At 38.4% G+C, this 14,982-nt stretch overlaps 1 protein-coding gene across 3 annotated transcripts in view; it reads left to right on the top strand.

Annotated features, from left to right (window-relative positions):
- Nucleotides 1–11,953: 11,953 nt before the first annotated feature.
- The window catches only part of LOC147435475 (protein TIFY 10A-like), a 36,449-nt gene continuing 33,420 nt past the window's right edge, over nt 11,954–14,982 (top strand). The window contains exons 1-4 of one of the 3 annotated variants that reach the window (XM_086488537.1): nt 12,029–12,076; nt 12,220–12,307; nt 12,612–12,635; nt 12,683–12,751. In XM_086488537.1, the coding sequence (XP_086344663.1) occupies nt 12,044–12,076; nt 12,220–12,307; nt 12,612–12,635; nt 12,683–12,751 (214 nt within the window). In that variant the 5' untranslated portion in view covers nt 12,029–12,043. Of the gene's footprint in view, nt 12,077–12,114; nt 12,308–12,605; nt 12,752–14,982 lie in introns of those variants that run through there. The other 2 variants (XM_086488536.1, XM_086488535.1) reach the window with 2 other exon arrangements.

Genomic DNA, 14,982 nt, shown 5'->3' with positions numbered 1-14,982 from the left:
AGTGGAAGGCGGATGCCATAAAGTTAGTACAATTGGTAACCATGTCAGGACACTTGGTATGGTCAAAACCAAAATAGTTACGAGGAAAATAATTGATTCCTATTTAGAGTGCGTACACACAAAAGATTGCTTGATATGTGTAGGAAACACCCACCATCCACCCACATCTAGGACACTAGGCCCCTATTGGGGCTCTAATGCTTACCATCTTTGAGTATAGCTAACAAGTGAAAGGGTCACGACAGCTTTCAAAAACAATAAGAAAGTGATAAAATTGTTAGATTGAATTAAATTGGTATCAGTGCTTGAGAAAGGATTGCCTTAGCTCAGTCTTGAGCCGATTGAAAGTCGAGACTAGCTAGCTGCAAACCATGGTAAACGAAAGAAAAATTGATGAAATATGTGAGAAAGTCGTCCAAAATTCTTCAAATCTCAAAAATTTTGCTACTATTTTCGATTTTCTTCTTTGTGAGGAGGAAACTCGACCAGCAGCAGTCGCTTGATAAAAGAGTCTTTCTCGAACGTTAACGCTGACTAGAATCAAGCTATAGAATGCGAAAAATGTAAAGCCATGTGAAGTTGTGAAATGAAAGGTGAAATAAAAAGAACTAATTAATATATGTATGTGTGTATAAAATTTATTAGAATTATGCAAGGTGAAGCTTCATTTTAGCATTCTAAAACAATAGAATGCAAAAAAAAAACATATGTGTGTGTATATAAAATTTACTAAAATTATGTAAGGTGAAGCTTTACTTCAGCATTCTTAAACAATAGAATGCAAGAAAAGTAAAGATATCATTCTAAAACAATAGGATGCAAGAAAATTAAAGACATGTCAAAGACATGTCAGGATGTGAAATGAAAGGTAAAGTTTCTATCATGCATTGAAAACAATGAAAGTCTCCCTAACCCAACACAACACTAAGGGTTTCATTTAGAAAGCCAAAAAGATGATTAGTTAGAGTAATGAACCCTTTGGTACCACCTATGGGACACTCTCAGAGCACTTTTTAATGCCCGCTAAAAATACACTAAGGCTGCTAGCTATGGTACGTTTAATGTAGTGTCATAGATTGACTCTACTATTTGCAAAGATTGTAGTCTAATATGATAGAATAGTAGAGCTAGCCGATTCAATATTCTAGCCATTTCTCTTTCTATATATGTATACACATACACATATATCTATAAACACATTATCTATACATGTGTAAAAATATAACATGAAAAAGTAAAAATTTAAAAAAACTAAAACCTAATTATACAAGAAATTTTGGATTGTGCCAAATTAAAGATCTTAAACCCAATATTTTTTAATAACAAGGTGTATTTGAGGAAAACTATAAAGTTCTACAATGGGACTCCAAGTGTTCCTTCACCATTGGGTGCTACTATCCCCAGCAGAAACCCAATGAGTCAATTTTTAAGTCCAATATTTTCAAATCATAAGGCATGTTTGATGAAAGCTATAAACTTCTACAATGAGGCTAAATGGAAACCCAATGAGTCAATTTCCTCATAAAAAGATATATGCTAAGACTTTCCCACAACCTAATGCTTCTTGCCCCTACCCTTGTTGGTCAATATTGCAATCAACGCATTCTATGGCACCATAGCATTCTATGGCACCATAACATAATCAAAAATCTCATCAAAGACTCTCTGTGATTTCAAAAGTAAACCATCATATGACATACACATCGAGCAATGCATTGCAAAGATTTGTTTTTCAAAAATGCTTGACTAATAATCTCACCATGCATATATTCACTCATAAAAACTTCTTTGTGCAATGCCATATGCCTCCAAGCTCCCAAGCACAACGTCTCTTCTAAGAGCCCTCAACTCAACCTCATTGCTTTTGATAGATCGAGCCTTGCATATTTCCACATGCCTTGCATAGATATTTGTAGACGGAGAGCAACCTTTGTTCCGCATTCATTGTAGAAGGTGGGAACTAGTCCTTAGAGATGCCTTGGACGATGGGTTATCTCTGAGTATTTACCAAGAAATTGTTTGAGTTACTCGACAAAGTTACCACCGGTTACCCGACATTGTATGACTGTCTTGATCAATCAAAGCCCAGTCCCAACACCCATAAATAGGTCCCACTAATCCTATCTTGGGGTCGCTACACCCATGTTCTTGATCTTGTATCTTGTAAAGCTTAGTGAGCTTAAGAATTTTCAATGTTGGGCTTTGTGCTAGTTGTCTCATTCCATGTCTGTGATCTAATGTCTATCATTTCAGTTCAGTTCCTTTGTTCATCTAGTCTGATGTCAAGTCATCTAAAATTGTCATCTAGCTATCAGAAGTCCTCATTTGGTCATTTGAGAATCGGAACTTATTTGATAATTTGATTCTAACTCTGGAATAGCTGTCAGAGTGATCTCAACTTCTTGGCCCTACTCTTTTGGGTAGTTATGCAATAGATTCATTCCAAAAGAATACAACTCAAACAGGAAAGCTAAATTAGCCCATCAATTTTTTTATTTTTATGTGTTTTCAAATACACACCAAATTTGAAAAACATGTATCTACCAAAGTATTACAACATTGACCATCATTTTAGAAATTTTTTAACCAATAATCTCACTGCACATATGCTCAGTTGTTGTGTGGACCCCTTACATGGTGCCAAATGCCTCCAAGATCCCAAACAAAACTTATAATTCCAAGAGCCAATGTGACTAACAATCTCATCATTGAGTTGTTGTTCATGCGAACCTCTTTCATAATGCCACACGCCTTTAAATGCGAGCATAGGTGATTCCCGATGATGTAAACCCCCATTTTGTAGTCATGAAAAAGAGGCCTCATGTTTCCTTTCCTGTGCAAGATGCAAGTGCAAGTGATTTAGTATTGAGGAAACCTCAATCTAGAGTCAAGAAAAAGAGCTTAACGCGAACCCCTATAAGGTATATTGTGAAACCAACACATTCCAAGACTACACCACATATGACATACATGCTAACCAAAGCCTCGTAAAGATTGATGCATGTATTTTGTTAATAATCTCATCCTAAATACGTTGATCCATCTTTGCCATATGCCTTCAAGATCGGATCATAGATGGGTGGATCTGAGGAGAGAGCTCACTTTCCCCATCATATGAACATAACCTAGAGCTCCTTTGATTTTTGCATGTTTGGCACACCCCACAATAAGTGCATTTGGAAGTTTGTCAAGTTCATCAAATACAGCATACAAATGGACCAATGCGTTTAAGTATTGTCCATTTGTACATTAAGTTGACTACATTGGTATACCCTTGAGGTTGCATGAAACCAATGAGAAAGAAAATACTTGTGCGTGTCTGTGTACTTGTACACACTCACTACGAAGAGTTGAAACGAGAGAGAGAGAGAGAGAGAGAGAGAGAGAGAGAGAGAGAGAGAGAGAGAGTCAAAATTGCACGAAGGGGCGAAACAATATTTAAAGTGCTCAACCCTTGCCGCTTGGCATCCCCCTTTCATTGCACATTAAAACACACACACACACACACACACACACACACACACATGCGCATATATATATGTAACGTGTTTGCACCTTTGTTAGATATGGCAGAAAAGCTACTAAAATTTTCTATAATTGTTTGATGAAGTCACTGTTACATGACCCATTACAATTAGTCCTAATGAAGCTAAAGGAGGAAAGTGTGCAGCACATGTGGACTTGTCTCATAAGATCTTATATGTATACATTGGATTATTAAGCGCTAGAGGGGTAATAAGACTATCATTAAAGAAGATGAAACATTCAAGACTAGTCAAGAAAGAGAACATTAGACTCCATATGAAACTAGAGCCAATTGCATTATCAAGAGATTACTGCAGCTCCCTTTTTTATGTATTAGATAAAAGTGTGCCAAATTACAATCGAGCGCAATGGAAAAATTTACATAGATTTTAATACAAAATTTTTCTTTGAAATCCCCTTCCACCATCCACCTCAACATACATAATTTCATTACAAAATATTTGAACTCCATCTCTAGTGCTTTTGGTTAGCCTATACACTAGCAACCATCTTTCTAGATGCAAATGCTCACGGGAGGACATGGCACATTTGTTCATTTCATGCATATTAAAAAAAGAAATAAAAAATTGTCTAAAATAGTATAACTTATTAAATGCTCATAACTTATTTGGAAGCATATTTTTTGGGGGACTTTATGGCCACAACACTTTGGATGATTATAAGAGCTGAATATGTTGACATATTTGGATTGAAATAAATCATAACGTTTTCAACAACTCACAGCTGGTCGGTAATGAATGGGTGCCTATTATACTTGTGCAAGATGCGGAGCTCAAGCACAACACCAAGAATCGAAGGCTAATGTGCTTGAGATACCTTGAGTGATATGTAAAGCAAAAGGAGAAGTGCTATAGTGACGACATGGCACACACATGAGAAGCGGATCATTTAATCTCGTAGGAACATTCCCAAGATAGCTCATATATCTATCCGACACAATAGCTACTACTCAGAAAAACTTAATCAGACACTCAAAATTCTAGCTTCCACTCTACTAGGGTAAAGGGGCCAAGATAAGGCCACTTAAGCACTGCGAGGAGGTGTAACATTTGTGTTGCATTGTTTTCGGCTTGGAGGAATGCAATCATAAGCTCATTGCAAGGCGCACATGCAGTAAAAGGATCAGTGTTGTTTGGAGATCTGAAGGCGACACAACAACGATGGAGATTTTTTGTGGAACAAAATCGTGCTTGAGAGGCAAGCCATGTCGGTGGGGTATAATGTGCCAATGCTGCCAGCAAGGATCGAGTGCAGATTGTGAGGCTAGGTTCGATGAGAAGCTCACGTAAGCAGCTCATCATTCATCGTTCGATGTCCCACAATTGGATAAAAGTAACGTTAATTTTGGGGGTGGCCACGTCCTTGTAAAGGGGGGCAACCCTAGGGCCCAAAATTTCCAAGCCTTTGCCTTGTAATTTTGTAAAGGTAGACAAGAATGCAGTTAAAGCAATGGCCACATGATGCATAGTTATCAGCTACTTTTTGAAATAACTTTGCCTCATGCATGGTTACACATGTACTAGTTATTTTTCCTATATGCAAACATGCAAGTCTTTTTGTAGCTATGAAAATCTTGGCATACTTGCATTAGTAACATATTAGTATGTGACCCGCGCATTGCTGCGGCCAAAGAAACATCGCTTCTATTCTTGTAGGGCTATCTTCTCTTCCAAGTAAAACATTATCAATACTCTCTTCCGACATGTATATTATATTGCATTTCTAAAAGTGATGCAATTACACAACCTCTTGAAGATTCTAACAAACATAAATATATGTCGGATGTTGCAAAGCATTCTTTGATACCAAGCTTGGGAGCTTCTCATTGACATTGTTTTTCATGAGGTGCTAGCTCTTGTTCAACAAACTTAGGAGTGCTCTACTTCTGTTGTGTGTGTGTGTGTGTGTGTGTGTGAGAGAGAGAGAGAGAGAGAGAGAGAGAGAGAGAGAGAGAGAGAGTCCTCCTTCTTGTGTATCTTGGTCTAGCAATGCTACCAACGTTGATTATACACATTAGGTAATTAGTTAGCATGGTGAGGAGAGATGAAAGCCAACTAAAATCAATGTAACGATAAAGTTTTTGAAAATGGAGTGGGTTCTAGAATTAGTTTCAACAATAGGAACACAATTGGATTCTATGTCTCTACTCCACTCTCTTACTTGCTTCTATCCTTGCGTCTTTCTTATGAGCAAGACATGGTAGAAGTGTACATCATAACCTCCTATATAACAAGAAGAAAATCTTTCCCTTGTTCTACCTAGGGTTGAAAAAGCTGCAACCAAGTTGTGAAGTACAAACTGGGTAAGCGAGCGAGTTTTTAAAGATGAAGGCCCATAATTGTTACACTATGTAATTATAAAATTTTCATGTCTAAAAGTAGAGTTATGAAAAGATAAGAATTCCAATGTACCAGGAAAGCTTCAAGTTTCAAAGAGATGAGTTGATTTTATTTTAATATTAATAATGTGATTTGCCCTTCCATCTATGCTGCTCTCTAGATGCTTCGCTTGCATCTCTATCTATGTTCACAAGCATGGTGATGGTTTACATCATCACCTAATCACAACAATGCATAAGTAGCTTAGTATGATAAGGTGCACACTATTTGTTCATGTACACTTTCACATCATTTGCACCTTAAAATGTGATAGAAATGAAAGCAAAATAAGGTTGCTCAATTGTTTATTTTTGTAGGAGTTTTGACCATTATGCTAAACTGAAGGACATGGTGTAAAATTGAGGTTGTGACCTAAAATATTGCATGTCATTGATCTTTCTCTCCCTCTATCCTCTAATTACAAAAGCACGTTCCTCTTTGAGAGAGCAGATTGTATTCAACCATTTACATGCTTGAGCCTATTTCCTTGCGCCGCATAATCTACACCATACCAACCATTTGGCTTAGTTGTTGCTCTCTTAAATGTGAGATTGGACATCGAGGCACCGCATAATTGAGGCTGTGACCTAAAATATTGCATGTCATTGATCTTTCTCTCCCTCTATCCTCTAATTACAAAAGCACGTTCCTCTTTGAGAGAGCAGATTGTATTCAACCATTTACATGCTTGAGCCTATTTCCTTGCGCCGCATAATCTACACCATACCAACCATTTGGCTTAGTTGTTGCTCTCTTAAATGTGAGATTGTACATGGAGGCACCGCATGACCACCTCTTTTTGTGTACACATTAAGTTCCTTGAAAATTTGAGAGTATGAGTATCATACCCTACTCGAGTACACATACATACATACATACATACACACACAACATACATAATATATATATATATATATATATATATATATATATGTGTGTGTGTGTGTGTGTGTGTGTGTGTGTATTAATACACACACACACACACACGTAGCAATTTGCATGGAGCTCATGTGTGCATACACATACGACTTGTCATCGTGGTATAGTAGTTGACAAATTGGCGCTGCGGTTGAAGTGATGACCCCAAGTCAACGCGTGAAAAGGATGAGCAAACTCCTCTTCTCAATCTCTTTAAAGAAAAGTATAGATGACTATGATTGGTCTCTCTCTCTCTCTCTCTCTCTCTCTCTCTCTCTCTCTAAGGTCTTGGACTTGAGACCATCGGATAGATCTTTGAGATCTCATTGGATCGCTCCTGCAACATTTTAAATTCTTCTTTTTTCAAGACGTGTGTTTGTGTGTGTGTGTGTGTGTGTGTGTGTGTGAGAGAGAGAGAGAGAGAGAGAGAGAGAGAGAGAATTAGAAGATGAAACAAAAATAACTTTATTCACACCCAAGTTGTCGACGGATATATCTTTTGGGATTGTTTCTATGGGATTAAAAAATTTATTATTCCTCTTTTGCAACCCCCCCCCCCCCCCCCCCCCCCCCCTCTCTCTCTCTCTCTCTCTCTCTCTCTCCCCCCCCATAGATATTCAAGTGTTAAAGACTTGTGTAGCTTTAACATCTTTTTAGATTGTTCCTTCACTCTTAAACATTTTGTTCTCTCTTCTCCCTTCTCCCTTCTCCTAGGTGCATTATTCATGGGACGCTAAAAAAATTTCCTCTAATGTGTGTGTGTGGTTGATTTTTGATAAGCACCTTTGCCTATCAAAATTTACAGAATTTATTGACTTTTAAGCATGGCCCACCGTTTAACTCTTAAAAATGAAAAGGACAAAATATCAAAGAATGGGTAAAAGGTATGTCAATTGGGCAATCTCTCTCCCTATTTGGGATACCAATGTGAGCAAGTCAAAGACCTTAGAGAGAGAGAGAGAGAGAGAGAGAGAGAGAGAGAGAGAGAGAGAATCAGAAGATGAAACAAAAATAACTTTATTCACACCCAAGTTGTCGACAGATATATCTTTTGGGATTGTTCCTATGGGATTAAAAAATTTATTATTCCTCTTCTTCTTCTCCCCCCCCCCCCCCCCCTCTCTCTCTCTCCCCCCCTCCTTCCCATAGATATTCAAGTGTTAAAGACTTGTGTAACTTTAACATCTTTTTAAATTGTTCCTTCACCCTTAAACATTTTGTTCTCTCTTTCTCTCTTCTTCCTTTTCCTTGGTGCATCATTCGTGGGCGCTAAAAAAATTTCCTCTGTGCGTGTGTGTTTGATAGGCACTTTGCCTGTCAAAATTTAGAGAATTTATTGACTTTTAAGCATGGCTCACCATTTAACTCTTAAAAATAAAAAGAACAAAATATCTAAGAACAGGTAAAAGGTATATAAACTTGGAAATCTCTCTCCCTATTTGGGGTACCAATGTGAGGGCTAATTTTTGTTGGGCATCTTATTTATTCTCTATGGGTGAAAAGTGTTAGCTACCCTTTTAAAAATACATTGTAACTCCAAGAAAATCATAATTTATTGGAAATTTGAAGGGCTTGAAGGGTGCCCTTGGTGAGACGGAGTCCTATGAGCTCGATAGTAGAATCTCTCTCTCTCTCTCTCTCTCTCTCTCTCTCTCTCTCTCTCTCTCTCTCGTGTACACGTGCACGTGTATGCACACACACAATGTACTCCCCCCCCCCCCCCCCCCCCCCCCCCCCCCCCTCTCTCTCTCTCTCTCATGGTCAATAACATGGATTACGACTTTTTCATTTGCATGCATTTTCTCAAAGCGAAACAACCCCAAGTTGATACCACACGAGCTTTTTTATTTTTTTCAATCTCTTTAAAGAAATACAAACTTTTAATTTCTAATAAAAAATATCAATATTGGTTTTGCAAAGAAAGTCTTGAAAAGATAAAGCTAAATATATATTACAAAATTAAATTCTCATTAAATAATAAAATCTTCACTAAATAAATCTCTTTACTATTCTATATAGAGTAGAAAGTCTTTCTATTACTAAAAGACTTTTTACTACTAAAACAAGTGAAAGAGTCACGAGGGCTTGCAAAAACAATAAGAAAGTGATAAAATTGTTAGGTTGAATTAAAAAACTGGTATCATTGTTTAGGAAAGGATTGCCTCAGCTTAGTCCTGTGCCGATTGAAAATTGAGACTAGCTAGCTACAAACCATGGTAAACGGAAGAAAAACCGATGAAATATGTGAGATACTAGTCAAAAATTTTGCAAATCTCAAAAAAATTGCTAGTGTTTCCAGTTTCTTCTTTGTGAGGAGGAAACTCGACCAGTAGCTGCTTAATAAAAGAGACTTTCTCGAACGTTAACTAGAATCAAGCTATAGAATGCAAGAAATAGAAAGCCATGTGAAGTTGTGAAATAAAAGGTGAAATAAAAAGAACTATTTAATATATGTGTGTAGAATTTATTAGAATTATGCAAGGTGAAGCTTCATTTTAGCATTTTAAAACAAGTGAAAGGGTCATGACGGCTTTCAAAAATAATAAGAAAGTGATAAAATTGTTAGGTTGAATTAAACTGATATCAGTGTTTGGGAAAGGATTGCCTCAGCTTATTATTGAGCCGATTGAAAATCGAGACTAGCTAGCTGCAAACCATGGTAAACGGAAGAAAAATCGATGAAATATGTAAGAAAGTCGTCTAAAAATTTTACAAATCTCAAAATTTCTACTATTATTTTTGATTTTCTTCTTTGTGAGGAAGAAACTCGATCAGCAGCCGCTTAATAAAAGAGACTTTCTCGAATGTTAACACTGACTGGAATCAAGCTATAAAATGTAAGAAATGTAAATCCATGTGAAGTTGTAAAATGAAAGGTGAAATAAAAAGAACTAATTAATATATGTGTGTGTGTAGTATTTATTAGAATTATGCAAAGTGAAGCTTCACTTTAGCATTCTAAAACAATAGAATGCAAAACAAGTGAAAGGGTCACGACGACTTTCAAAAACAATAAGAAAGTGATAAAATTGTTAGGTTGAATTAAATTGGTATCATTGTTTGGGAAAGGATTGCCTCAGCTTAGTCTTGAGCCGATTGAAAATCGAGACTACCTAACTGCAAACCATGGTAAACGGAAGAAAAAACGATGAAATATGTGAGAAAGTCGTCCAAAAATTTTGCAAATCTCAAAATTTCTGCTAGTATTTTTGATTTTCTTATTTGTGAAGAAGAAACTTGATCAGCAGTCGTTTAATAAAAGAGACTTTCTCGAACGTTAACACTGACCGGAATCAAGCTATAAAACGCAAGAAATGTAAAGCAATGTGAAGTTGTGAAATAAAAGGTGAAATAAAAAGAACTAATTAATATATATGTGTGTATAGAATTTATTAGAATTATGCAAAGTGAAGCTTTACTTTAGCATTCTAAAACAATAGAATGCAAAAAAAACATGTATGTGTGTGTGTAAAATTTACTAAAATTTATGTAAGGTGAAGCTTCACTTTAGAATTCTAAAACAATAGAATTCAACAAATGTAAAGACATATAGGATGTGAAATAAAAGGAGTCTCCTTAACCCAACACAACACTAAGGGTTTCTTTTAGAAAGCCAAAAACATGTGTGTGTATAAAATTTACTAAAATTTATGCAAGGTGAAGCTTCACTTTAGCATTCTAAAACAATAAAATTCAAGAAAAGTAAAGACATGTCAGGATGTGAAATGAAAGGTAAGTCTCCATTGTGTACACTAAGGGTTTCTTTTAGAAAGCCAAAAACATGTGTGTGTGTGTAAAATTTACTAAAATTTATGCAAGGTGAAGCTTCACTTTAGCATTCTAAAACAATAAAATTCATGTGTGTGTGTAAAATTTACTAAAATTTATGCAAGGTGAAGCTTCACTTTAGCATTCTAAAACAATAAAATTCAAGACAAGTAAAGACATGTCAGGATGTGAAATGAAAGGTAAGTCTCCATCATGTCAAGATGTGAAATGAAAGGAGTCTCCCTAACCCAACACAACACTAAGGGTTTCTTTTAGAAAGCCAAAAACATATGTGTGTGTGTGTATGTAAAATTTACTAAAATTATGCATGGTGAAGTTTCACTTTAGCATTCTAAAACAATAGAATGCAAGAAAAGTAAAGACATGTCAGGTGAAATGAAAGGTAAGTATGCACTCAAAACAATGAACCCAACACTAAGGGTTTCTTTTAAAAAGCCAAAAAGGAATTTTTTTTGACTTTACATTTTGACAAAAGATTTTTGACGTTACATTTTGACAAAATTACATTTTGACAAAAACTGAAAAGATGATTGTTATTTCTTACAATCTTACTCTCCCTTTTGCATTTAAGTTAGCTGTTTTGTAAGGTTTTCTATGGAGTGAACCAATGAGTGACACATGGAAGCCCTCTCTTTCCTTGAAAATTTTAAGATAGTGCAGAAGAACATGATAATGGACCTTTTGTATCAAGGATAAGGGGGCGAGATGGTTGGGATCGTTGCCGATGTAATTATGGTCCCTGGATGATGTCATGGCTTAACATGAGCATGGCAAGACATTGTAAATTTTTGGGTTGATTTATATAATTCACTCACAATTGTGAGTTTGGGGGAGGGGGTGGGGGGGAAGATAGTGCACATATGATTTGTTGAAAAAAAACGAGAAGTTGGGCTTGGGAGCTTTGTCAGATGGGCGGGCAAACACCCTCAACTAGGTTTTCGATCTGCATGGCCATCTGCAAAAAGGCATGTAAGGAGTCGTCTAATTGGTTTTAAGCCCTACCCTGCAACATCCGCATGTGGCATGCCCAGATTCGCCGTTGTAAGGACTAAGGAGATGACCGATTGTATAAATTTTTCTGTGTGAGAGCATCATGAATGGCCTAAAGTGTGCCGAAAGGATGTGAAGCACTTGAAGAATTGTCATTGGTGTTCAAATAAAAAAATCACGAATTAAAAAGGCCAAGGCAAAATTGTGTCGAAAGAAAAAAGAGCACGCGGTGTTTGTTTGAAGAGAATATATTTCGGTTGTGAACTTGTGAGCAAAATGTAGCATCTGCCATCTGGCCTTCTTGATTGTTCAATTCAACATGTGATGCTAAAATACCTGGCAGTGGGCCGGCGTGGGTAGTCCTCGGCGCGACAACACCGGCTTTAGGAGGTCATTGTCGATGGGTGGACTGCCCACCATCGATGCGCTACGGGCTTGTCGACTGGCGGCAGCAGGTAACCCTAAAAATGCTTTTCCTCTCTGCTGGGTCCAGACTCCACAACAGTAGCTGCCTTGTGTTTGGTGTGATGTTCGAAATGAGTTCTTTCCGATTTGGGTCCTTTTTGTCTGTGAGTTTACTCAACGTTCTCTCTAGCAGAGTCTAGCCCTTTATATGCAGCTGCCAGGCTGCTGCCTCTTTCTCCTGCTCGAATTTTGCCGTCCTCTGCATTTGCTTCTCCATAAAGGTATTACATATACTCTATCTCATCCAGCTTTGTTCTTGCTCTGCGATGGCATAGTATTTTTTTTCCCTCCTTTCGCTTGCTTGCGCCATTTTCATTTAGGTTTGTGCAGAAGACAAGCAAACCTTTTTCTTCCTTTACTGTGGTTCTTTCAAAAATCTGGCCATTTCTGTTGTTGCTCTGCATGAATCATGCATGCTCAAAGCCTTGAGAAAGTTCATTAAATTTGCTTTTCTTGGCAACACGTGTGTAGTTTGTGATTTCTGTGTTTCTTTGGATATCCAATTCTCATTTTTGTTAGTTACAGGAGTTTATCCATGGCACACCTCCAGTTTGCAGCAAACTTGAGCAGGGTTGATGATTTGGAGATAAATTCAGGCTTTTTTAACGATGATGCAATTGTCGTGAAGGACCGTGATAGTGAGACACGTTGCATACAAGGACCAGGTAAATGTCCACTTCATTGAACATTCTTTGTGTCTGCGTAATTAATGCTGATCATATTTTATGTACCATAGTGTGATATATTGAGGCTCCAACAAGTCAGAACGTATGCAGAGCTCTGAGAGAGAGAGAGAGAGAGAGAGAGAGAGAGAGAGAGAGAGGAAAAAGGAAGATTATACTAACAGACTGTAGAGACCTAAGAGAACTGGCCTATAAGGCATTGGCATTTACAAGTGGTTAGTCCTTTAGTGAAGAGGGGTTGCTGGATCAAACTATTCAAAACTGTCCTGCCTTTGTCTTCTTCCTCCAATCCTCCGGCCTCAACCAAAGCACTTACCACATCAACAATTCTGCCAAACTACACCTTGGTCACTGGTGTGATTCTCAATCAGCATGACTTGGGAGAGAATCTTTGCCTAGGCTTGGGGATAAGTTTACCGTGAGGTTACCAAGGGTGGCTGTAAACAACTATGAAGGTAACAAGTCACCATATTTGGAGGGTAGAAGAGCAATTGCCGTGCCATCCAAGCTAATCTTCTGGCAACTTTGGATGTAGTGGTACCATACCTGATCTCCAACATCTCGTAAGTAAACTCCTTAAAGGAGTCCAAAGCAACGAAGTCACACTCTAGTTTGTAGATCGAGGCAATGAACTTGGTCAAGCTCATCCACGACAATGCTCCTATGTAGGCAAGGGATCTGCCTTACTTAGGTCAAGCTGTTAGTCTGCACACCCAAAATGGTGTCGTCGTCTGTTGGAACATCATGATCCCATATGTCGATGTCACGGTCATATCTCGTGTGTCCTCTGATATTTGCACAGGTGTGTCCAAAGGAATCAACGAGTCATAACCCTCTTTGGAGGATGCAACCGCCAAGCAAGGATTGGAATGAATGGATCTCCCAAGGAACTAATGCTTGTAGGTGATCAAGCCGAAATCGAAGCTATTGTATGCTGCGGTAGTGTCACAAGACGGGCACCACGTGCCAATAGAAAAGAACAGACTGAATAGACTTTTAGCACTTCATTAACAATTGAACTGAGAGAGAGAGAGACGACACGACACGGAGTGGCGGAATTCCGCTCCAGAGAGTATTGGCCCCAAACCTTGGCGCCCCTTTCGGTATTTCTTTATATTGCATCAACACAGTACAAGCGGGTACTCCAGACTCTGCACCTTCTCCAGGAAGCATGCAAGAGAATGAGCCCTAGCCTCATATTTAAAGGCCCTTGGCCTGAAAAGCAGTTACAATAAAAAGCTTTTAAAACTCAAAAGCTTATGGTCCAAAAAGCAATGCCAAAAGCTGCCATCGTACATCACGGAAATCTGTACAGCCTGCCACGTCATCACCTAGGACGCGAAAATCTCCTTGCTGCCCTTAGGGTTAGGGTTAGGGTTTCTGCAGTTTCAGGGTTTTTGGTAGCAAAATTAGGGTTTGCAGGTTTTAGGGTTAGGGTTTCCAGAATTAGGGTTTGCAGGTTTTAGGGTTAGGGTTTCCAAAATTAGTGTTTCAGCAGTTAGGGTTTTTGGCAAAAATTAGGGTTAGGGTTTTTGCTCTCGGGTAGCCACGTCATCACTTTGTGACCTTTAGGCCCCTCGGCCACATCTGTAAGTTGGCTCCATTCTTTAGGCTTTGACACGTCAGCAGTTTGTTATAGGTAGTCACCCTTAGATCACATGGATCACGATCAGATGGTGTCTTGTTAAAAGGTAGCCCGCAAAGCGCACGCCAATAGCTTGCTGTTCTCCCAACAATTCAACTGCGAGAGGCTGAAGAGGCAAGCTGTGATGTGAATACTTGCAAAACAGGATCATAACACTTGCAAAACAATGCAAAAAATTCTAGACTCTGCTTGATCAAGGCATCGGATGCCTTATTGAGGAAGGAGGCAAGCTCCAAAGATCCAAGCTCTAGCGCTGCCCTTCCTTGCACAACGCAGGAAGTGTTCCAAAAAACGCTTCTGGCCCAAAAACATTGGATCATGTAACGGGAGGGCACCACGTGCCAATTGAAAAGAACAGACTAGAAGAGATTTTTAACACTTCCAAATGACTAATCTCTCACACACACACACTCACACACACACACACACACACACACACACACAGAGGCAGGTGGAGTTCCACTCCCAGATGTACTGGCCCCAAACCTTGGCAGTGGCCAGTGGCCAAGTTTTATGTGGACTCGTCTACACATGGGTGGCTACACGTGGGCGCATCTACACATGGACG

Source organism: Adiantum capillus-veneris, chromosome 18, assembly GCF_014529385.1.
Source record: "Adiantum capillus-veneris isolate H3 chromosome 18, ASM1452938v2, whole genome shotgun sequence".
NCBI lineage: Eukaryota > Viridiplantae > Streptophyta > Polypodiopsida > Polypodiales > Pteridaceae > Adiantum > Adiantum capillus-veneris.
Note: the sequence above shows the minus strand (reverse complement) of the source record. Positions and strands in the feature narration are given on the sequence as shown.